The sequence below is a fragment of the Nannobrachium achirus genome (genome assembly GCF_963921795.1).
Source record: "Nannobrachium achirus genome assembly, chromosome: 9".
Lineage (NCBI taxonomy): Eukaryota > Metazoa > Chordata > Actinopteri > Myctophiformes > Myctophidae > Nannobrachium > Nannobrachium achirus.
In genome coordinates this window covers 32,982,754-33,008,036 of record NC_137818.1, presented here as the reverse complement: position 1 = coordinate 33,008,036, position 25,283 = coordinate 32,982,754, and the positions used below count along the sequence as shown (strand labels likewise).

Sequence of the window (25,283 nt, the reverse complement as noted above, 5' to 3'; positions counted from 1 at the left end):
TATGGATGCTAGGAGACGAGTCATGTGATTTTCAGACCAATAGCAGCCTGGAAGTGGCCTTGATGCTCCAGACTCTGGTGACGTCAGTGCGGTCAAGTTGGTAAGCAAAATGGGTTTTGCGTGGAGCAAGGGCGCCATCTAGCAGCCATGCGGTGGTAATGACACCAGGCCCTCATGAGGGGAACAAAGGACGTCGGAGAGATTTTCAGGCACTTACGTGGCTTTTGAGGATTTCAAATCTATTAGGTTAAGTACTTTGACGATTTTGAGTGAAATGAAAATACCCAGGGTGTGATTTCGATTCTATTCCTGGCGTTAGAGCACAGTGGCAGACGAAATCGTCGAGCATTGTGCCGTAGATTATAGCTTATGCGTTTGCTTCATGATTGTTTGTGTGTGTGTGACGTGTGTGTATAGCTATGCTTTATTTGTGTTTTCATTGATTTACGCTACATGGTGTGGCCAATTATTTGTATCGAACGGTAAGTTATTGACAAGCGTGCATAGATCAAAACAACGTTTCAACTTTAAGCATTTTACACGCGATGGGATTGTTTATATAGGCTACGCATTGATGTTTTAAATTGGGCAAATGCATGCAGACATCACGTTACGGTTTAGTCCAACTAATCACAAATGTTCGCATACGTGTTTTTCAAAAGATGGCTGTGTTCGGACTGCGCTATATCTTTCAGCAATAATACCTACTATATTCCATTAAGAACTACCAAACCTGACCTATATAGGCCCAAGCTTTTATACTGACCTTCAGCGGGCCTATTGTTAGTCATAATTAAACTATTTCTTTTTTTGCCTTTCCTTAAGAGGTATATGCTATAACACCACATCAGTTTTCTGTAGAATGTGTTCATTTATGACCAACAACGTTGGACTTGACTTCCTCATGAAGCCTAATGTTTGTTCTCTCCTTACAAATGGGCTGCAAAATAAGAACGATGATTTTTTGCAGGTAGCCGAGGTAGGTGTTGTAGGGCGGACCTAAAAAAATATCGAGATCCTACTTTGTGTAGTGTTTTCTCTGCAAAAATACGTAACCAAATACATGACTTATTGCATATTGTTAAACTCCACCTTCTTATTCACCTTAGCCGTATGCTAAGGTGTTATGCACGTGGTATTAAAACTGTATTTTGTTCTGACTGGTTTTGTTATGTTTTCTTATGATCAGTTAATTGATGATCCCATTGAATCAAGTGTATGAATACAGGCCTATGTAAACTTTCTCAAAAATGTAATATATTTAATTAATTTTAATCTGTGCCATGAATGGTCACGGAAAATGCTTGCCGAAAATTAAACTGCTCTTTTTTTTAAATAATGCAATATTGGCCACGCTGCCTATTGTTAGAATTGACGTGTCGGTGTGTTTTCTGGTTTTATGCCTATGTTATTATTATACTAATGTGAATCATGCTCATCGTGGCCGCAACAAAATCTAATGAAAGTAGCACATTTATTTATTTATTTTTTACACAAGATTAAAAAGTCTAATCTCGTCGTAAATGGCGTACGGACCTTCTTTTTTTAAATTATTTTATTTTCGATTATTTTGTTAACTCAGAACAGTAGCTAGTTTAAATGGTGCAGTTTATTACACATAAACTACGTTATCATACAATCACTATTGTATAAAGCTATTTGTGTGTGTGTGTGTGTGTGTGTGTGTGTGTGTGTGTGTGTGTGTGTGTGCGTGTGGTGTGTGGTGTGTGGTGTGTGTGGTGTGTGTGGTGTGTGTGGTGTGTGTGTGTGTGTGTGTGTGTGTGTGTGTGTCGTTGTTTAGGCTATTGGCACACATGCTGTGTTATAATCTCTAGTGTAGGCCTAAAAAAAAGCCAAGTGCATCCGTCTAATATTTCGGATGTAAACTCTCGGCTATGGAAACAAAGGGTTCATCTTTAGACTTAATATACATTAGCCTATTCTCGCATGGAAAACACGTGGAGCAGAATACAGACCTATATAGCCTGTGTAAAAAGAAGCTATAGCCCAGTTTGTATGACACCACAAAAACTTAAAGAGACAGTAATGTTTTTTAAAGAAATCGTTTACACACACTTGGCCTATAATGTCATAGGAGGGGTGGGGGGGGGGGGGGGGGAGAACTAATATCCCACTTGTTTTTTTGTTTTTTTTATAACGTTGCAGTAGGCCCGAGACAATACAATGTGTTTTATTTTTGTAAAAGCTATGACGTAATTAACATTATGTGTTGCACTTCATGCCTCCTCGGCAGTCAGAATAAACTGTTGAGCAGAGATTTATGAACAATGCTGCTGTTTATATGCAAACAAAAACAACACCCCGGCCTGCATCAGAAAAAAACTATCATGTATAATGTGATACGTGTACTTGCTTCAATCCTTGTTTAAACATTAACCACCTCCGTATGGGCGAGGCAGCAGTTTTGTGTACTGTGTGTGTGTTCGTGCATGCGTGTCTGTTCAGCTCGGAACCATTTGGAAAAAGCAGGCGCTTTGTTTGAGGGACAGAAATGCTGATTAAAAATGACATTGAAACCTTTGTTTTGCCTTGTAATCCAATGACTGTAAGTGAAATAAACAGTATAATTAAGTGTCTTTCGAAATCCTTCTCAACAACTGGATTGGGTTAACACACACACACACACACACACACACACACACACACACACACACACACACACACACACACACACACACACACACACACACACACAGTATATTACCACAGACAAGCAAACTTGCAGCCAAGCCACACTAGCACGAGTCACGACAATTCAAATAAATAAATAAAAAATAAATCCTACAGTTAAAAAGAAAAGTGTTGCAGAGATTGCGATTATATGCAGAACAGACAGTTCTAGGCAGTGTAATGCGATTTCACAGACAGTATGGAAGATGGCCTATACATACATATAGCATTATGATAATGATGTCAGAGCACAGCATATAGCCAAACCCATCTTGTTGCCACAGGCCTAGGGGTGATTTGAAGAGCAATGAGTGACAGGCCCTGCTAGCCCACCATGCTAAATCAGATGTTATAGGCCAAACTACATCATGTATACGTAAAAGTTAATTTAACACGAACCTTCTAACATTCATCATTCACTACTACTGGGCCGTTTGCTAGCTCATGAGATATCACATTTTAATGGGGGGGAATTAAGGCTCACTCATTGGCTTATAACGCACTTATTTCTCTCGCACATTAAGAGACAACAAATGTATTATGTATTCTCTCTCTCTCTGTCTGTAATTAGCAATAATAGGGCTGTAGGCCAACGTAGTATACCACCCCTCGCCTCGCTCTCTCTTTCTCTCTCCTCGTCTCTCTCGCTTTGCGCATGCACAATCCTGAACACAAAGACGCATCCACTGTTGGGTTTGTATCATTGTATAATGCGGGATATTTTCGGTGAAATTGTGTTACACGAAATGTGTATTGACTTATACTCTCGCGCACATGACGCTCAAATAACAAAGGCCCCGATTGTATGCAACTGATGCATTTAGCAGAAGCTGGGTGACTTACAAGTGCAAGATCAGGGTAAATGGCATGAACCCTAGTCAACAAACGACGTGGGTAAATAGTCACATACGTGGAGTGCAAAGAAAAACAAAGAAATGCTTCAAAGTAACTTGGACACCATGGTAAACAAACTATCTAAACACAATCCTATGACGTTCTTAGCGTTTATACGTAAATAACATATTTGAACAAGTAACTAACGAACTCAATATCAGTAAATCAACTATTTTATATAGTTGAGTATAACTAACATAAAATAAAATAGAAAAGAAAGGGGGATACATAGGGAAAGAGGAGACAGCTATAATGTGTTAGCCAACTGGTTGTAAACATAAGGTATATGATGTTCCCTCACCATAAACAGTGTGGATGCTGTATATTGGGGTATATATAGAGGCTCACCCGGTTGTACTTATACGCCATTGGGGCGAAACAACAAATTTGTTCTTGGCAACCACTGTGAAATATCTTTCCAACTGGATGGTGTTCGCCTTCATGCTCCTGTCCGCGCGCAATTGCGAATTTACGGTGGCGAATCATGTACGTTCTTAATTAAAACCCAGAGTGCTATAACTGCAATAAGAGCACAGCAGTATTGCATTAATGCTGACGACCACAACAAAGACAGTCAAAGTCATTTCAGACCCAGCTTGACAATACTAGTTCCTATTATGCGCTCAGCAGCACACACGAATAAATAAACAGCACATTGCCTTCTTTTTTGATTAGATTTCAGATGGAAATCAAAGCGTTTTAACATTTAACATTTATTTGGTTGCTGTAATAGCAGAGGCACTTTACAACGGGACATTTTATTACGCTGGGAACAACAAAGATGCAGTGGAAGTAGCTAGAACAAAAACGTTCAATATAACCTCGAATTTAGTGTTTTCGTATAAGTAAAGTCCACGCATTTACTCCAAAGTTAAAGCCAAACACATTAGGCTCGTGGTAAAAACCAGTTGTTTTGTTTTAGTTTTAGAGAGAAATGCCATGAAAAGTACAAACATAGATAATAATAATAGTAAAAATTAAATACATTTGCAGTTAATGTGCAATTAGATTACTATCCAAGCAGTTCTCGTGAGATGAACATTTTTTCATTCTATATGTTATTAATAGTCTATTAAGTTCAATCGCATTGAAATTTGCAGGCTTAAAGGCCTGGGGATGTCACAGTGCCATATATAGTATTGAAACAACTACAGTATATCAAAACATAGTATTATTTGCACAACGACATGTTGTCTCAAAACAAATATAAATAAAAGCCTGGTTATATTTCAGAGCATCATCAAATAATATCAATTATTAGATGATGACATTTGAGATCTGTATTCAATTATTTTGTCTAATTCACAAGTCGTGTATGTGTGTATATATTGTGCATGAATATTTTACAGTTAATCAAAAGCATCGGCTCTGCTCCTCTCTTCCTATGTGATCTAATGACATACCCCACCGCCGCTTCCTCTCCACGTTACCTCATAGCGTTTTAGACTCGCCAGTATAGACTCTAATGTGACTCCTTCCGTCAACCTATCGCAAAGAGGATATCTCACTGCCTAATAATACTAGCATGATGTCATTAGGGCATCCATCTCAGGAAACGTTTTCAAGATCCTGTTGAGGAGACCAAACATTGTAGAAGCCAGGAGAACCCATGGGCCCCCATGTGGCGGACAGACAGCACTTGCGTAGGGCCCCCCTCTTTCTCTCTCGCTCTCTCTCTCTGCAGCGGCGCAGATGGTGACGTTGTGTGTTGGAAAAATCCAACAAATTGCCCACGTCACCGTCCCAGGGCCAAGGTTGGTGGGTGTGGCAATAAAGGGCTTCTAGCCTTGATCTCGGCCGGTGTGCATCTCTCTCTCTCCCCTCTTTTGTTAGAACGGCCCACACGTGGACGCACACCCACACGAACTTTGCATTCACAAATAGGGTAGGGTAATGTCCTCGGAGCGAGAAAGTATTACAACCCTAAAACTATTGCGCATGGGTAGATCACCCCCCCCCCCCCCTCCTTGTCTCCCCCCTGTCTCTGTCTTTCACTCCCCCCCTTTCTCTTTGCGCGCGCGCACACACACATACACACACGGTGTCGTGCGCGCGCGCATACCTGCAAACCATCAAGTTTGTGTTAACAGAACCACCCAGCACGACTCTCTAACCTAGCTGTGTCAGCAATAGCGAGAGAGCGCAGTAGAAGAACTTGAAGAATAGAAATATCTGGTATGGGCCTAATACTCGCTATATGCCAACATGTTATAAAACGTCTCATGCGTGAAAACGTATACATTTTACAGGGACAATAAAGTGTATTTACTGGGCGTGCTAAAGCTAGCAAAGTTACCTGCTGTAGTTTAATGTGAGGGGTCAAAGTTGGTCTCTCTACACATTCCATTTTCTGTTCCCACTCACTCCCATTGGCTCGTTCCCCTCCTGCACACATTTCCGGGCTAAGGGGGCTCCTTGATTCCACTTTATTGCACTGGGTTAAAAGGTGAAGGCCTTGACATTATTGAAGTTCAAAGACTACATTTAATTATAAATTGTAGTTAATGCACACGTGCAATCGTCATGCACATATGTTGGTGCAGAAAAGCGCGCACAGACACAGGACAGGACACACACTCACAAACAGAACGAAACTATGTAACACACACACACACACACACACACACACACACACACACACACACACACACACACACACACACACACACACACACACACACACACACACACACACACACACACACACACACACACACACACACACACACACACACACACACGGTATGTGTGCATGTCGGTGTGAACAATCAAGTTAAAATTAACATGTCACTTATTTCCTCTCCCCTATCTAATTTGTTGGCCTACCGCTTGGCTGGCTTATGTTTGTGGTAATATGAACGGACAACAGGGGTTTCAGTCACTTTATATATAAAATAAGTTCAGAAGCCAGAAGCGTGTCTTCTTTTGGACAGTTATGTTGTTGGCGCATTCATGGGCTCGTTTAAAAGGGTATTACATTTTCTGCAAATAAAAAAAGGTCTCATTTGAAACGCGGACTGAACCCAACAATGCTGGCCTTTATGCTTTTTCTTAAATGAAATCATTCATTTGGAAGAGAAAGATGACCATAAGCATATTATGGCCATAAGCTATATATGAATGGAGTCTGCTTTGACGTTGTGTAGACTGCACAGACCTAGTTCATGTTGAAATCTCTTTGCCAAGCCCGCCCCCTCCTCGGACGTCCAGCATCCAGTCTTGCTTGTTTACTATTTACTGCGGAAGTGAACGCCATTCCACTGAACAGACGGTGCAATTAACAGAAAAAAATAGCCATTTAGTGCCTCAGTCTTTATGACAGTGTCTAGACAAGAGTGGCGATTCCATTTAGTGGGCACTAAAAGACGTTATCATTCCACTCCGTTTCTCTACATTTTCTGAGATCTAGCTTCTAAATGTATGCGTTTAACTTGCCAGTTGAAGTTACATTTGAACTTCATTGTTATTTGTGTAACCTTTAAGTACATACTGTTGGCCTTGCTCGCTTTCTTGCTCAACGGCCGCCAAGTCAGCATCAGGAAATAGGCTACGGCTAATGCATCTTCGAGGGGTCACCCAAAACAGAAATAGTGGGAAGCGTAATGTAATTCACATATATTATGTTAAATACCCGCATTTCAAGTTCCCAACTCATTAGAAAGCCTACATTAAACATAACATTTATTTTGTCTGCGTCTCGAGTGTAGCCTAACAATGATAAGCGCAATATCATCACAAAAATCACAAAGTCGTTGAGTTTTGCCTATATGTTTCTGTTTATTTCATAAGTATTCTTATATTAATGATACACAGGCCGACAATCTGGTCCACCTCCCTTAAACAAAAGCACCAATGTTTTAGCAAATAATTTAACGAGTGTTGGCGTTAAAGCTCTTAAAGATGCATGGGCAGTGTACGGAAAAAATAGCAGCAGGGATAGGGGAAAGGAAATTTAACATATGCCTATTTACAGTCACGAATGCACATTGCATAGTCTGTACAAGGGGATATATTTTCACAGATTGGGTGTCACAGTTCTCAATATGGCGAAAATGCAGCCTGTAAATGTATTAATATTTGTTCATATTCTGGTCAAGAGATAATCAGATAATGATAGGCTATATACATAGACCAGCGAAAATTGTATAAACGTTCTGCGCAGTACCAAGGTGTCAATCTGTTTTCTTACATTTGATATTCAACAAATAATGGGCCTATATGAACAATTATAGAATAAACACAATTAAGAATCGTGATAAATAGAGGGACATACTCAAGAACAGCGTATAAATGATTACTCTAACCAGTCAGGCCTTTCTGAAGGCCAACTAGAAATTCAAAGCCGCACGTAGGGCAATAGGAAAATGGCGACTTCACCATGCAGGCCTAACAACCCCAACTGTCCATTTAACATTGCACTGGTGGTGAATGATGTGGGCTCCTTTGGCTATGCCCATGATGACAATAAGATAAGAGTATAGGCCTAAGTGTCACTGACTATGACATTGTATGTTCCTGCTCACAATAGGGGGTTGCCAGAGAAGTACTGCAAGCGATCTCTGCTCAACTTCTTCTCTTTCATTCTTCTATTTTGAAACCAAATCTTAACCTGCCTGTCGGTCAAGTTAAGCATACGGGAAAGCTGAAGTCGCTTCTCTTTGTTGATGTAAACGTTAAAGAAGAACTCCCGCTCCAGCTCTCGAATCTGAAATTTGGAGTATGGACATCTCTTCTTCCTTGTACGCGGAGTGCCTATGAAGAAAATAAATAATAGCATGATCAGAGTCTGTCATCTGCTTGTCATAGGCAATGATGATAATGTCATATGCAAATGTCCATGCTGCCATATAGGGGCTGGGGATAAAGAATTCAGATGCATAGAATAGAATACACATTCAGAAGGGCATCAGTGATTTCAATCAACATCCAACGCGTAAAATAGCTTAGGCTATCAGATAAACCATGCCATAAAGAGTGTTAAATATCCGAACCCCTTGGAGTCAATAATATCAACTTACGGGCTGTAAGTACGTGTTTATCTGTTACAAATATATAACAACAAAAGTATATCACTACAAAATGAGCGTCACATTCCTTTGGAGCTAAACTAACAATTTACACAATCCTTTGGCTGTCAGTTGAAATGTAGCCTGTACTTGCCTCTGTTTCCAAGTTAGAAATCTCCAAAGCCCATAACCTTTCATTAATAACTAATAAAATAAATATAACAGTTTTTTTGTATCACTATTTTCAAAAATCAGAAACTCAACTACTCCAATTGTAGCCTAAGCAATGCATTTGATATAAAAAGAAACTGAAACTCTGAATGGCGACAGTGTGCACGTGTGCGCCAATCAGTGCGTATTTAATCATAATCAGATAATTTGGAATAGTATATAGGCTATATGATCACCCATCTACTCTGCAGGCTATAGTGACAGACTACACACAAATCACTTCCAGGGTGAGAATTGCAAAATGCAGCACAATGTGTTTAGGCTTAAGCGTTTCAACGACTACCGTGGAAAGGGCATTAACTGCACACCAGTGCATTCTATGGACAAAAGCACTCGAGCCCTATACCGATTCATTTGGTCTGTCTTTGAATGGATACGACAACGTTCTTGTTGGAAAGTGCATATATACAGACAAGACAGACATATAGAGACACAATCAGATAGATAGATAGAGACAGATAGATATAGCGAGTCAGATAGAAAGAGATATACAGATAGCCTCGATGAAACACGAACGCTATTTAGCCTTAAAGTGTCTAATAATCTGGAGCATGTCTTTCGCGAGCAAGCGAGTGCTAAAAGAAAAAAAATCACAGGACGCCAAAAGCAATGTTCTGCCCAATTGGTTTTTACTCTCGACAGCCCAACGAGAAAATCCCTTAAAATGCCCAACGCAAGTTCATGATCAAAGTTAGCATTTGTCACAATAGCGTGCTCTTAAAATTTCACAGACTCTCACGATAGAAGCGTCTGTGTATAACATCCCTTTTTTTCAAAGCGCTTTCCCATCGTAAAAATTCTTCTCGTTGGAAGAAAGAGCTTTGTAGGTTATAATAAAATCCTTTGAATGCTTATAAAACTCCACATAAAATCTGACCGACAAAACACCGGGCTAGTCCCTTAACCTTTCCCCATTTACAGCTTCGGTACCTACTCGAGTGGCTGTTCTTGCTGGTGTTGCCGTCCTTGGTTGCTGAAGAAGTGCACGAGCCTGAATTTGTATGTTCCTCCTCATCTTCTGGGTCCTTTTCCTGGTCTGGGGCGCCGGGGAGAGGAGCGGGCTGCTGGGACTCGGCTTCCAGCTTGCTCGCTTCGCCCTTTTGTAAACAACTGTCTGACTGATTGTCCGTGCTGCAGTATGCGGTCTCAAAAAAGCGGTCGAAGCCTTGAGGGAGGACGTTGTTTTTCCCCACGCCGGAGTAGAATCCTGTGGAGGGATGATTGGAGCCTGGATGGTGGTGATGATGGTGGCTGTACACACTCTCGTTCTTCATGAGCATTTCTGTCATGGTGGATGGAGGAAGACAGTCCCTATGCACCAGATCCTCTCCCGAGTAACACGGTGCATAATTGCTTCTGTGGTGCCATTTACTAGCAGCGTCCAAGCCATATGAAACTTCCCGCACCGGTTGTACTTGAGACAGGTTTGTGGAATACGGGTAGCTAATTTGCCGCGACGGGGCCTGTGGAAGAAACGACGAGACGGCGGAAAATTCGGGGACGTAGTAGGTGCAGCTGGGGAGGTAGATGTTAGACGCGCAGCCTGTCCTGTCCCCAAACTCGGATGTCCGGTCTTTGCGCGTCTGGGAGCAGAAGTTGCCCAGATTCACCGAGTTAAACATCTTTCTCTCGTACTCCGCACTATAGATAGATGTTTTGGATTCGAACTGCAGAAGGGGAAAATTTGGGAAGGCGAGATGACGCGCAATCCGTCTAAGTCGCCCCGCAGACACGTGATCGAAAGTAGATATTGTCATATATCAATTTGGAACAGTTGGATGTGTAGGAGTGGTTCGCTTAGGTAAGATCTAGGAGGTTCAAACGATTAATTTTCAAACACCACAGGAGCACTAAGAAAACCAGTAACAGATTCCAGTTTGTTGGCTTGGGCTATGACAATTAGACAAAGATGTGCTTTGTATGTTTACGTTTATTAGCTTGTGGTAGGCTAGCTAATGGCTATAGCTTCTTATATATGGTTAGCATTGACTGCACATTGCACTCAGTGAGATGCATTTATAGTATTATTGGAGTTTCACAGGTAAGGTTATGATTATTACTATTATTCATTATTATTATTATTATTTTATTTTTAGTATAGGACAACTATAGCCCAAAGTCTAACAATAGGTTATTTAATGGTTTATTATACTATATTGAGCTAGCCCTAATTCTATATTTGGTAATAGATTCACAAATGAAAAGGCTTATTTACAATTCCGATGGACACAATACACGAAACTTTATGGAGAGATTAGATTATATAACCATTAGGATAAACGTCAATCATTGCGAATATGGCGCAATTAAGGCATGAATCCTCTAAAAGCGACCCCGTGACTACACCTATCCTCTGTTTTCCCCAATACATACTAATTATCCTAGTTATTAGTATGTATTGATTATTCTGATTATCCTAGTAGAATATCGTATACGACTAGCCCTCATGCTCCTTTTCACAATAGCACACATGCCTCTGCTAAACCGTAAGCCTTAGACAAGACAAACGTGTTGTATGTAAATAGTCATAGTGCAGACTATACCATTGTCGTAACGGGTGGTTATTTCCTAAAGGACCCCATTGTTATTTTTTATTTTTTGTACTTTTGTATAACGTAACGTAAACCACTTGTGAAGAAATGAATAAACACTGGCTACATACTGGGCGTTAGTTTAAACATTACAATTCGTAGGCCTATTCCACGTTTTTTCACCCTTTTTTCACGTCACCAAATTTTAGAACTTGACAGCTCATACAACATGGGATCACTGGTTGGTGACTATAAGCTATATGCTATGCATTGAAGTTGAAGTATAATGTTATAAAAGCACATCTTATAACTAGTCTCCCTCATGCCCACTCCCATTCGCTTTGACTTTGGATCATGACAGAGTCCAAGGAGGACAACAGCACAATTCAAGACCGAAGTTCCTGTCGAGGGGAGACAAGCAGTGAAGTTTATCCTTGGACCGATAAGGACATAAGCCTGCAGTGGACAACTGCATCCCAGTGAGACGTAAACACAAATGCAAAGGAACAGAATTATTCCCTCACGTTGCAGAATTTAGTAGCCTATTTCATTTAATTTAATTTCCATTTAATGTAATTTAATTTAAATGTTTTTTGCTAAACTCATCCTTCATAGTAACTGTACAAAACATTTACCGTGCAAAAAAAAAGACGTTTTGCAGTGAAATGGCTCCTTGGGCTCGTTTATCAATCAAATTCAATGTTTTCCAAGCACAACTTTTTCCCTCTTTATAGCGCAACAATTGGGCTTCTTGTAAATATGCTACTCAGGCCACTTATAGCCCTATTGACCAGGCTATATGAATGCATCCAACCGACGTTGGCCTCATTAATAAAATAAAATAGGTCCCAGCTGAAATCCTAAGCTATTGGACTATTTGTCCATCAATGGGCTTATCAACATTTATTTAGTATATCATTTTGTGAGTTAGAAGGCATATATAGTCCTATCTCATGGTGTAAAAAAACCAAAACAATAATAGATTGAAACAATAATAGATTGAAATAAAGAGAATGGGATGAGGGAAAAATGCGTCTGTGTGTTCTTTCCTGTGTCATTGTAAACTTTTAATTATACTGTTGAGGGCCGTTTACGAACCTTTATAGACTAACTGATACCAACACAAGGTGAAATTAATATGATGGCCTATTGTTTATGGTGATAGGCTGCTTCCGAAATGTTTCAATAGAGCCCAGAATTAGTATCTTATAGGCCAATAACACCACGACTCTACTCCAGTCACTATTTTGGGACGCCTTTGCGAATGAAGCAAAAAAAAATTTTTTTTTAATAATAACTAATAAGCACATGTCCTCTGCTCGTGGACAGAACGGAAAACTCCATTAAACATTATGGAAAAGTATTTCGGAAGACCTCAACATTTGAAATGAGTGGCCATTGTAGACGCTATCTGAAAATGTGGCTTTGGCATTAGTGTGTTTACTACCCAACAGACAAAAGGTTGACTCAGAAGATGCATCCTGCATCCAAGTACAAAGAAAGCAGACAGCTGCCCAGACACAGCACTTGAATTTGACCACTAAAATCCTCTCTACGTTGACCATAAACCCCCCGAATGGCTGTAGTAACGCTAAATCCCTTTGTTCTATAGAAACCCATAAAGGGTGCGAATGAGAGGAATTTGGAATCCAGCAACTAGCTAGTGATATATTTCTAAGACACTTATGCTTTGAGTTATTTGCTTATACCGCACCAAAAATATGAAGGCGTTGGCGAATATGGGGATTTTGTCGTGAGTCCCGAGTTTTGACTAATTTTCACGCGAGCACAAAAAGGTGCACAACAAGAGCGTCCCACAAGTTCTGAAATTCTTGTCGAAAATCTAATTTCACTTAATAAAATATGACAAAAGTGAATATGGCAGTTATGAAGCGACCCCACCTGAGTCTTACAATGCAAAGCTCCTGATGTAATTGGATAGCGATGCAGTGCATATAGTAAAATTATAGTAAAATCTTATTGTAAACAAACTAGCCACACTGTGGCCTATGAACACATGCTGCTGCCATTTTAGTTTTTTCTATTTTTTCCCTTTTTCCAGTTACATATTATTCGCACATTAAAATGTCATTGCCCAATTTAGCAGAATGAAATATAATCGTGCACTGAGTGTTTAATTTGGAGCTCATGTGGGCCTAGAAGTTTGATGTCAGATAACCTGAAAAGCTGACAAACAAAAAAAAGTCAAGTATAGACCTATACGCTTCCCTGCATATAAAAGGTGTATAGACAATTAAAGTCCGCACTCTATTGCTCCCTTTTGCAGATTTAATTCAAGCAGCAATATTGCGTTTCAAGTAGCAGCAATAACATAAATATAGTAATATTATAGCTGGTCCTCAAATCAATTTATTTTCCGGTTCTGCTGGACCACAACTGTGCAGGAATCAAAATTAAAATCAATACATTGCATTGATTCACTTTAAACGCAACAGTAGCCTGGCACGAATGCAAGCATGCTGCTAAATGCAAAACAATAATTGTCAAGTCCCCTCCTCGCCGCAATGAGTTCACGCGCATCGCATTTGTATTGGCACGGTATGAATAAGTAATGCGCCGGTATAAATGAGTAATACACGAACAGAATTCCAAAGTTAGGGCAACTGAAATAGCTAAGATGATGTGAGGATGTTAACACACAGGCTAGGCAAATACAGGGAGTCAAGATGGTAGGCATTTCAGAAATACTTTTAAACTTGGACACGTGTGGTGTGGCACAGTATGGTCAATCAATGTCCATCTCTTGGCAATATCCGCCCCTCGAGGTTTAAACATTGACTATAATCGCCTTAGTGCTCTTAGGCTATCAGTCAAGGGATAAGGTTTAGCATGCGGTTATATGCCAATGGTTCACTCACAGCAGCTGGTATTCTGCTAGCAATAGGACCCAGAAAAGTTTGATGAGGTAGCACCACCACCACCACCAAATAAGCAAGCCAAAATATGCAGAGATTGCACGCAAATGGCTGCATTTGCGTTACCAGATCCTTGCACATAGCTTAAAATGCATGCTCACAGACCCTGTAAGCACACACACACACATACACTGTAACACATAACATACAACTATAGCCTATGTATGTTCAAAATGTTGTAAACATTTGTTCCACAGTCACAACGTGTGTTGCTTTTAAGCCTGTTGAAAAATATGTGCAACTCTCCACTTAAACATCAGTGTTAGAGCACACATTTTACGACTGTGTCTGGGGAATTTAAGCTATTGCTACCTCCAACCATAATTACAGTGCTAAAGGTAGGTGTCAGACTATTGTTGCTAAACACTATGCGTTTAAAATGGCGTTCTGGACACTGGAGGTTTGGTAATATCAGAGGTTTAGCGTGTTGCTCTTGGAGCAAAAAGTGGCCTAAATAAGTCTAGAATAATCCCTGACAACTGATACAACACTCACAAAAATGCATGATCGCGCGCGCGCGCGCACACACACACACACACACACACACACACACACACACACACACACACACACACACACACACACACACACACACACACACACACACACACACACAACTTGACACAAGTTTCACAACGACACTGCTGCACAGCTATAGCCTGTAGAGCGCTGCTTCATATTAAATCGGTCTGAAGTCAGGGCTAAATGTGGGAAGCGTGTGTAATCATATTACTGTCCCCTCATGGCCTAGATAAATTTAATTGGATGTAAGTCGGGCAGTTAAACTTGGTTGTATGAGCTGCGAACAGTTTCAAGCAACAAGAAAGACCCTTGTTTTTACTGAGGTCTCAGTGAACGCACCTAGCGTGAAGGGTTTGTACTGGCAACAATAGCGTACAAGATAAGGGTGTATATTGCTGTTACATTTGGGGTAATCTCAAGAGTCCACTATCAACCACTAGGGCATAAAGCTTTCACAACAAGGCGTTATTTTTATTGAAAGTATTAAACGATTCATATTGCAAAAAAAAAGTCCAATAGCCTAACTGTTGGCTACAGTGACAATGTGTTATTTTTAGACAAGAAGACACTTGATATGGCTTGAAATAGCGTCAAATCCTTCAAGCGACACGCAGCCGCAGTGCAACTAAATGTAGTTATTGTGTCGCTGAGACAGTGTAAGGTTGAATATTTTACAAAAGACCATCAAATATAATACCGCAGTAAATAAAATAAGCAATAAAGAGCATCTTTGTGTAGCCATGGAAAATGCTTAGGGCGATCACATGGCCTATCACAAGGCGTTAAATGGTCAATCAAATATTTTGTTGACATATTCTGGTTAATTCCACGATGCACTCTATTAATCGAGTTTTATTTTTTAGAAATACATTCATATTAACCGTGATAATGGCATCATAAACAATCCCAGATTTGGCACTCGGGAAATTACGCACGAGACGGTACATATTACGCACGAGTACATACGTACAATTACGCATGGGAATGTTTTAAGAATCTCTATGTGTACCAATAATGCATGGTGTTCGGTAGCGACGGTAAAATAATACTAAAACTAATACATTATTTGGCAGGAATTTACACACACGAATATATTTGGCCCATAGCATTGCGTAACCATCCACTAGCGTCTCATATTTGTACTTAATTATTTGTAAATCTGGTGCAGCCTTGCAAGCATGAGCACTGCGATGAAAAGTTACACATCGGTACATTTCTTTTGTTGAAACTGTCAGATTATGCTAAATTAACCTATCCGATGCTTTGTTTTGCGCGTGTAGAGAAATAACGGGGTACCATGTATTGGGGGCCTAAACTGTATAACACTGAATTTGAAAGGACAAATTCTACTCACATTTAGACTAATGCTTATAAGCGTTAGGTCTACTCGCATTTAGACTATTGCGTATAAGCGTCAGGCCTACGTGCACTGTGAGTAAGTCAGGATAAATTACGCTCTTATTTGTTCTATTCACACACGACATGGCCGATCAAATTGCTGCGTTTTAGCCAGCTTTAGCCTTGTTAAATACCGGCCACACTATCCAGAGTAGATTGCACTACAAACTCAAGTACTGTTTCAAAAGCCTGCTAAAACACTTAATAGCTGAGGAGACAATTTACAATATTATTTTAAAAGTGATGTATCTAAATCCCGCCTTAAAAAAATGGTCCCCCCCACACACTTTTTTTTCTCTCTAAAACATAGCGTATAAGCAATCAACCACCTTACGGATTACAAACGTGTAACTTATATCCCGCTCTTATGTATAATTATTCGTGCTTTTCATGGCGAGAGCTTGTTATGGACTCAATCCATATATGGTGCATACTTGACCTTCAATTTGTACGCGTCTGCCCTGCCCTGAATTGACGCTGAGGGGAAAGCAGATAGGCTACCTCTAAAAATACTATAGGCCCGCGCCGACATATTTGAGACAAATGTGTAGGCCCTATACGCCTACCTATAGCAAACGATGAAATTCGAATATTATGTCAAGAGCTATATGGATTTTTTCAATCCACAGAACTGAAATCAGTGACTGAAATAATAAAGGCAAGTAGGCTATACTGCAGTGCAGCAGTAAATATCCGAGACACAAATAGCGACGAGGTGGGCGCCGATCACGAAGAGTTGTCCAGAATATACGCTAATTGATTCCACATTTGAATAAACAAGAACAAGAAAACGGCAACGAGGCCAATCATTTGAAGGATATAGTAGGCTAATTTGAGTCCTCGCGCCGAATCAATTTTTGTCTTTAAAACGCAAAGACAGGCCTTCGGGGACATCACGTCTTGGGCAGCCGTATAGCCTAAGAGAGGGCCACACCCCATACTAAAGTTTGTTGAGTGTGAGCCTGTTGAAATGATCACATTAATAAACTAATTTGTCCATAGCCACGGAGAGTTTAAGTCATTTCAATGACAAACCGAAGATAATATGTTATACGTTGACATAGGAAGTTACGTGTGCTATCTACATTTTCAACCGCCATATAGCCGAACCGCTTTTCTCTTCAGTCACGCACTGAAGAGAAAAGATGGACCATCCACGCACGCAGCCCACACACACACACACACACACACACACACACACACACACACACACACACACACACACACACACACACACACACACACACACACACACACACACACACTTTAGCAGGAATAACATTGCTCTCCTTTCTATTTCTCTAGCCAGCTCCGTGCCATAAACGGTAGAGGGGTGGCCGGGGACCCAGACCACATGACACAAGTTCTCTGCGAAGGGCACTGTGAAGCTCACTGACCTTTGGGGCACGGAGACAGGCCACCATAAACAGATTTAGCCAGTCTCAAAGTCAAAAGTGCTCAAGAGCAATGAAAGACCCACTGTAAAGCCCCACAAAGCCACCTAGATTTTAGCCTGGTGTTACAATCCAGACATTTCGTAGTCTCTGCAGACCGGTGTCTTGTGTTTGGGCTCTCATATCAAACGGCCTTCGTGAACCATCTTGCTTATTCATATATGTATATATATAGGCATTGGCTAAGTACACTGCAAAATCCTGACTGATAATTTAGCTCTCGAGGTTAAATTAACACTCGGGATTTTGCAGTGTGGTCCGTGGAAAGCAGCATTAGGTGCTATTCAATTACCTATTTCAGCTTTTGAGAAAAAGGAAATGGAAGGCATGCTAAGCCAAGTTTATTGGACTGCTGTATATGCTTTATGTATGCCTAAATACAAATACTTGACACTACCACATCACTTATTAGCATTAGGCCAAAATAGTATACCGTTTAAAGCGTCCCAATGCATCTAACACTAAAGTCTAAACTGAAGTTCAAGTTAGAACGGCACGTGATGTGCGTGTCCAGGCGTGTTCATCTTTTAAGCTGATAAAAACCTACGCAACACAGTGTAAACCGTCACGTTGTACTAGAATTTATGCTAATTGTTTTGAGTTTGACGCATCGCTTTAGCCCTGGCAAAAATGTACTTACAATATAACCCGGCTATATTTTCCTCACTGCAAGGGACTCACTCTACCGGTATACGGTATTTTATTTGTATTTATTTTTTCATCAAAGATTAAAAAAAAGAACAATATAATGTCTATTTTCTGTTCCTCAATTTTGCCAATCACATACTTTTTCCCCCGTATAGAAGTCTATACATGTTTTAATATATAATTATTATAGAAGCCTATTATTATTTCATGTTTATATTATTGTTATTCCAAATATTACATATAGTTGCTGATCGGGAGCGCACGGGCCCATGCAGCGTCTATTTATTTTCACTTTTTACTGAAAATGTTCGTCTAATGTTGAATTAGAGGTTGAATCTGTGACTATGATCGCAAGACCGTCAGAGAATATTTGATCATCTTGTTCTTTTCATATCCACTTCAATACTCGTACAAACAAGAAATAAAGCTGATCTCGTTTCAGGATTAACAGGGCGTTTGATATAGGTTAAACGGATTGGCGCTGTTACAAATAATGCTCGGTCTCTAGGTGATCAAATTCTATACAAACAATGGGTTTCCTACCCCAATTTCATGGTCAAGGCGAATAGGCTACTAGATAAACAGATAAAAGCTTGCTAGACTTGGTACTTGTAAGCATAACCAGCAGACATTATCCAAGACGTTGGTACATGCATACAATGGTGATACACAAAGGCTTTGTAAATTAAACGAAGATTGGTCACTTTATGGAATTCATCATCCTTGTCAAAAGATGCAAATTCCAGCTATTTATATTCTTTGATTTCTTTGGATTTTCCTAATTTGTTGAATCTGTCATCTAAAATCCATTCCTTAATCACTACGTAATCTAGTTATCTAGTCTTTCGTATTACTCGTGATAAGGCCCTGTTATCCAATGCGTAATTGCGGAGACTGGGTACAGCAAACAGGCGAATTCAAGAACTGAATCACTAAGAGACTTACGTAATTCCAGAGTGGGATGTAACGCATATACATTTCATTAAAGAGGGACAGATTTAAGAAAATAACTTGATTATTTGTCTATATCAAAATGACGCAGTGACCGGTATAGGATAATCTACGTTTATCCTCTCCAAACACCCAGATCCCGTATATGCTCATCTAGGAGTGACATTTTAATTATTTTTTTCAAAATGCACAAAATAACAAATTGAAGGGCTTAGGGTCCAATGAAAACGGCCCATGTGCTGGAAATATAGTCAGTGAAATAAGCTCATGTCAGAAACAGTGCTATAGTATAACAAAGCGCACAACACTGCACCAAAAGGCATTCATATTATGTCCGATACAGTGTGATGGCTCATGCTAAAGGTGAAATATTTCCTCTTCCGATAAATGCTCAAACCTGTCGTCAAATAGGTTAGGGTCAAGGTATGGTCTTAATAAGTGCCGCATGTAACTCGAATGAACAAATGTCAGCTTTGATCTAGCAATGTGTTGTGATCACGCACAAACTAACTGGGTTAGACCACTTAGCTGGTGCCATGACTCGATTGCTGGAGCCGGGCTTTCACAGTTCACTGAAATGGCAACATCTGATCTCAACACTGAAAAGAACAGAAGCTCCTCTTTCTAGTGAAATTCCCTGGCCAGAGAAAAGCATGTTTGCCGCAGACAAATGAAGGTCAAGTGAGAAGAGAGTTCACTGAATAGATCTGCATTGCTTTACACCACTTTGCCAGTAGGGAGTGCATTGTGAATCCCAAACTAAGATTATTGTAAAACACAAAGTATACAGCATTCACACACAGTCAGGATCAAAATTTTTACATGGATAGCGAGTAGCGACAGCAGTGCATTTCAAAACTTGTTTCGACAAGGAACTACAATTGTGAATGAATTCCATAATGAAATACAGAAAATAGGAAGCAGGCGTTCCCAGGCCTAAGTCCTTGTCTATATGGAGCACTGGGGTGTAACCCTATTACTGCTTTACAGAGCTATTGCGCGTTTAGCCGCACTGTTATAGGCCTGTAGCATACCAGTGACATTGATTAGGTCGAACTTCAAGGGAAACGGGCAAGGTTTGGTTCATATCATTCAGAATAAACGTAATTTTGGCTTAATGCCGATACACAGAGGAGGTAAACGAACATGACTATATGCTTACGTTCAGGCTTAATTGATAGCCATGGAATATGGCGTTGGGCGCCATTTTGAGTGGAAAGGTATATCATGCATTAAGCTATATGGCCCGCCGATTCTATATTTTGTATATGAGCGTGTAAAATTGAAAAGGCCTACCTGTGTGGGCTCATTGTGCTTGCTTGGTTCACAGCATGTACAATTAAATGCAAACAACACACATTTGTAAGTGCTTCCAAGTGTACCCATAAGATGGAGAATCCCTCAATTCCCCCGTGCTGGACATAGAGGCCTATATCATTAGTAATCGGGATCAAAATCATAATCATATTTGGACCCTGAAAGTCTGATTTGAAATACCGGCATCGGGGAGAGAAGCCTATGATAGACTGAGGTTACACCAATAAACGTTTCAAATATTCTGTTTATTGAAGACCTTACGCATACATTCATACCATTACTTTTACAAGACAACGTAGCAATCCTTACAAGCGTAAAGAAGGGAATGCAATGAGGGACAAAATAAAAGAACGATAACAATCAGCTACTATACATTGAAACAGGGTATGGTATTTGAATATTATTGGTATAGTTTCTTGCATACCATTTCTTATATCCAATAATGGCAGTATATAACATAATAGGCCTACAGTTCAAACCCTCACAACCACAAATAGGCTATATATATTTATATATATGGAATGCCATATTGTACAAGACGAGCAATAACATAAAACACCGTTACATTGAGATAGGGAATCCTCGAATATGATGTAAATACATACGTGATTTCATTTTACAAAGTTATACACGAGTACAAGGTAAGGAAAGGGACAACGGAGAACACTTTGCGAAGAGCAAATACAACGAATAGGCCTATTAGGCTAACCATCATGTCTTTTTGTAGACCTAATAATCATCATAATAATAATAACAATAATAATAATACTAATAATAATGAAGCCTACATAGATTGTTTGTGGCAATATTTGTAAAGTTGCAGTTTCTGATCACTTTTCATTTGTTCAGGAAAGAAAATGTATAAAAAATGATAAAGAAATATCTGTCGGAAGAACGTCGCTCATAGCTATTTCACATCAATAACATGCGGCAAATACATTTCACTGCTATAGCCTACTCATACATGTCAAATGATGCATTTGTTCGTCCCGTATTTTAGGGTGCAGACAAGTAGGCCTATTATAAACTTTTTCTACAGTTCTATATAAGATATTTATTTTTCATTATAAGCACCGATACTCAATGATGCCCTTTCAGACCTATACATTTTCCCATTTTGCCCCCCATGAGGCAACGTTTGTCAATTCTCTGGTTTTATGAAACTGGCCTACAAAAACGTAACTATTGTTGTTGAATAATATCGTGTGAGATCCCAGCATTTGAGAGTTGGCACAAAAACGAACCTGTACTTTATAGATAGCAGCTCAATACCGTGTTCAAACGGCTATCTCATCATTCAACTAAAGAAATATGCAGCCCATGCAAGTTCCTCATAAGTGGTTGTTAAGTCAAGCTATGAAAGGCGATAAACGAGAACAAAATGTCTTCAGATACGTTGACAGCACATGAACAAATTCATGGCAAATAATTTTTCAATGCTCAGCCATAAACGTATTGGCATGGACACTATTGCGGTTTTAACTTATCCCTCTCCTCATCTGCAAGCCTGGAGTCAGACTTCCTGTCCGTGACCATGAACGTGCACCACAACACGTGGCGAAATCTATGGAAAGGAGATAAGGGTGGTGTTCCGCTCCTCCAACTACTGATCGTTGGGGAGGCATTAAGCAACTGGAAAACATATCCATCTTAACCACTTTCATAGTCTCGATGAAATGATTGCACGTGTGGCTCCTGTCTAAAGACGTTTAGGCCCATCTTTCTGCATCTGTCCACTCTCTCACCTTGTTACTGCGCTACTGAAGGCCTATTTTTGTTCAGATGTTAAAAAAAAAGTGGTCCTTGCCTCCTCCTGCATCTTCACGATGATGCGAAGGAACGATATAACAGCTATATGATATGTGTCACCACACACTCAATTATTACGTCAACGACATGTTTTTTGTCTGAGTTACATTTATGCTGTGTAACAACAATTCAGGTAAACCATGAAAACTAAATCTAACATATATGGGCGGTGAGCTTAACACCTCACAGCTTCATTGCGTGGTTTAAATACCAAACCATAACGGCCTATACTGACAAAATCGCAGAGCTTTTTTTATTTTAAGTTTAGAAAAGAAATGTCAGATGGTTGGTTGGGGTTTTCCCTGGTTTTAACTACACCTCAAAACAATTCTTATAAAATTGTTCTAATATAAACTGCCTGCAATGAAAAGGATGTGGGGTGGATGGAGTGCATGCATTTGAAGAGAGATGCGTTCAAGGCTTGGCTTTCAACTGGCTCTATATCGATTCACCTCCTGCTGCAATATCTAAAAGTAGGCCAACGCTTGCTCTCTCAGCATGAGTCTCTTCTTCTTCATCCGCCGGTTCTGGAACCAAATCTTAACTTGCTGGTCGCTGAGGTTCAGTCGGTCGGAGAGCTCCCTCCGCCGCTGCCTGGTGATGAACTCATTCAGCATGAATTCACCCTCTAACTCAGCCAGCTGCAGTTTGGAATAGGGTTTACGTTTCTTTCTGGTCCGCGTGTGCATCGGGTACCACGGGGCACCTAGGAGGGGGGCATACAACGGATTAGTCACAACAAGTTGCAAAATCACGGTCACCTCCAAGGCTGAGCACCCACTGTGACTTCCTGCCCATACGGCGGGATTGTTTGTTGTTTTGATGGTGTGTGTGTCTGTGTCTGACTCTGGGGGTGTCTGGGCAGTGCTGGAGTGTTAGGAATAACTATAGACTTTGTGCAGAGCCTGTTTTTCCTGTGCAACGTTCTAACAAACGTCTTACGAATTCGGGTGTTTATTTTTTTTTAACCCCATACACAAAACAGACCACCACTGTACCGTGGTTGTGTCACACTAAGTTTTATTGTTGTAGTTAAAGTTACATTAATGCGATAATTAAGTCGTGCTTGCAAATACCCCTACTTATTTGCGAGTTTCAAAGCATATTAAAACGACTCTAGAGTACACAGCGACAGATATTAATTCCGTTTACGAGTCATTAAAGGAAAACTCTCTCCATTCGATGCAGTCAACCAAAACGGCTCACCTCTTTAAATCACAGCACTAATTTGTGTGTGTTAAGTGTAACAATAGACCAAAATGGACCCTTCATAGGCACAACCTCATTCAGTCCATGGTTTTAAGCTAGGCTACATACTGTAAGTAGTGTCAGGCTGGTTGCTTTCTTAAAAGCCCCACAGACAATATCGTTTGATGAGGTTATCTATAACTGTACACAACCACATGGCGTGGGGAGTATTTTAGGGCAACCCCTAGCGGCGTTTGTACACCACGCAAGTGCCCTGCAGGCTAATCAAAGCACTAAGCATCACAATAACGCACTCTACGGCGCTTCTGCTATTATATAGAGGGAGCGACGTGCACGCAAGTACAAAAACAAATAAACAATGACAACATGCATGCAACAACAACAACACTGTAATATAGAGAGAATATCGACAAAGAGCTCGGGACCCACCTCCGCCTGCAGCTATGTTGGTTGAATGGTTTCCCGGTGACACTAGGGTCTGTGTATCGCTTGATGGTGGCTTGCTCCCCTCGTTGAGCAGCGAAGAACTGGAGTCGGATTCCAAAGATTGACAGGATGGCGGGTCTTGCGTTAGCTGCTCGGTCCCATACTCATATTTGGAAAAGGCAGCACTGCTGCCCATTCCACTGTGCATCCCGTGATCAGATGTTAGGGATGATGTGTCTCTCGCCCTATCCTCTCGCTTGAGGCTGCTGCCACCTGAACAGGTCTCCCTGTTCCCATTGCCGTTGCTATAATAACATTTGCCCTCTTCTGGTCTGGTAATTTCACACGACCGGTTGAAAGAAGGGTTAATAGACACGGGGCTGCTAAAGTAGGATTGAGAATATCCATTGCACGGCTCCGATGGATTCCACGGGAGGGAGCAAACATTGTCCCTTCTCGGGTAGGAGAGAGACGGTAGCCCCGCCAGTTGTCCCCCTGAGGCTCGAAAATTGGGAAAGTAAAATGTGTCTCCAGTGTGGATGTTTACCAAAGGTCCCACAAACCCTGGATTAAGGAGATTATGCTCGCCCATTTCCGCGGGCCCGACCAACAGCTTCTAGTTTATTGCAATCTGACATTTAACATAGTTAAACCTGGAAGGGCATCTGATTGGTCATCCCCGAATCACGTGTCCAGGCTAACTTATGCTACACATGGTACCACCCACTTGGTCCATCTCAGACAAAACAAAACATTAACTTCTGTATTACAGAGGTTTATATGCTTTTTAAAAATACTATAAACGTTTTATTAAAAATGTAGAATCTTGTTTTTCCTCGCTGGACGCATGCAGAGAGGTAGCAGAGGCCACTTCTCTTTTTACACCCGTGGAACTGTCCCTGGCCTCGTTTAATATCTTTATAAGCTGGCAAAAGTTTTTAAAATACTATTTCTTATGAAAACTATTTATTTTCCTAGAAGGAGAGGGTGCATATGACATCTTGTTTTCGAGCAAATTACGGTTTTATTCAATGTCACATAAAGCTGTGATGTCCCTATTTTACAAGCTTGTTTTAAGAAAAGACTGATGCTCATTGCTGCTCCCCACTCATATTTACAGTAACAGGGTCAGCAGGTTGAAGCCATTGGCTCTGTAAAAGAAGACGATATTCTATAAGGTTACTTTAAGAGGGTATATTTCACATAATATTCTCTAGTACACCTCACATGAACAACTTTAACAGATACCTCCTATAAACG

The 25,283-nt window shown here is 40.4% G+C and overlaps 2 protein-coding genes across 2 annotated transcripts; both read right to left on the bottom strand.

Moving 5' to 3' along the window:
- Positions 1-8,104: 8,104 nt before the first annotated feature.
- On the bottom strand, positions 8,105-10,444 carry hoxc11a (homeobox C11a; the record flags this gene model as incomplete). Its single annotated transcript, XM_080733416.1, has 2 exons — positions 8,105-8,337; positions 9,742-10,444. 2 exons carry the CDS (start codon positions 10,442-10,444, stop codon positions 8,105-8,107), a joined length of 936 nt encoding a protein of 311 aa, XP_080589542.1.
- Positions 10,445-22,855: 12,411 nt separating this feature from the next.
- hoxc12a (homeobox C12a) lies at positions 22,856-24,661 on the bottom strand (the record flags this gene model as incomplete). The annotated part of the gene is given in 3 exon segments (XM_080733108.1): positions 22,856-23,094; positions 24,027-24,634; positions 24,636-24,661. Coding segments are annotated over 3 exon segments (873 nt in total).
- Positions 24,662-25,283: the final 622 nt, after the last annotated feature.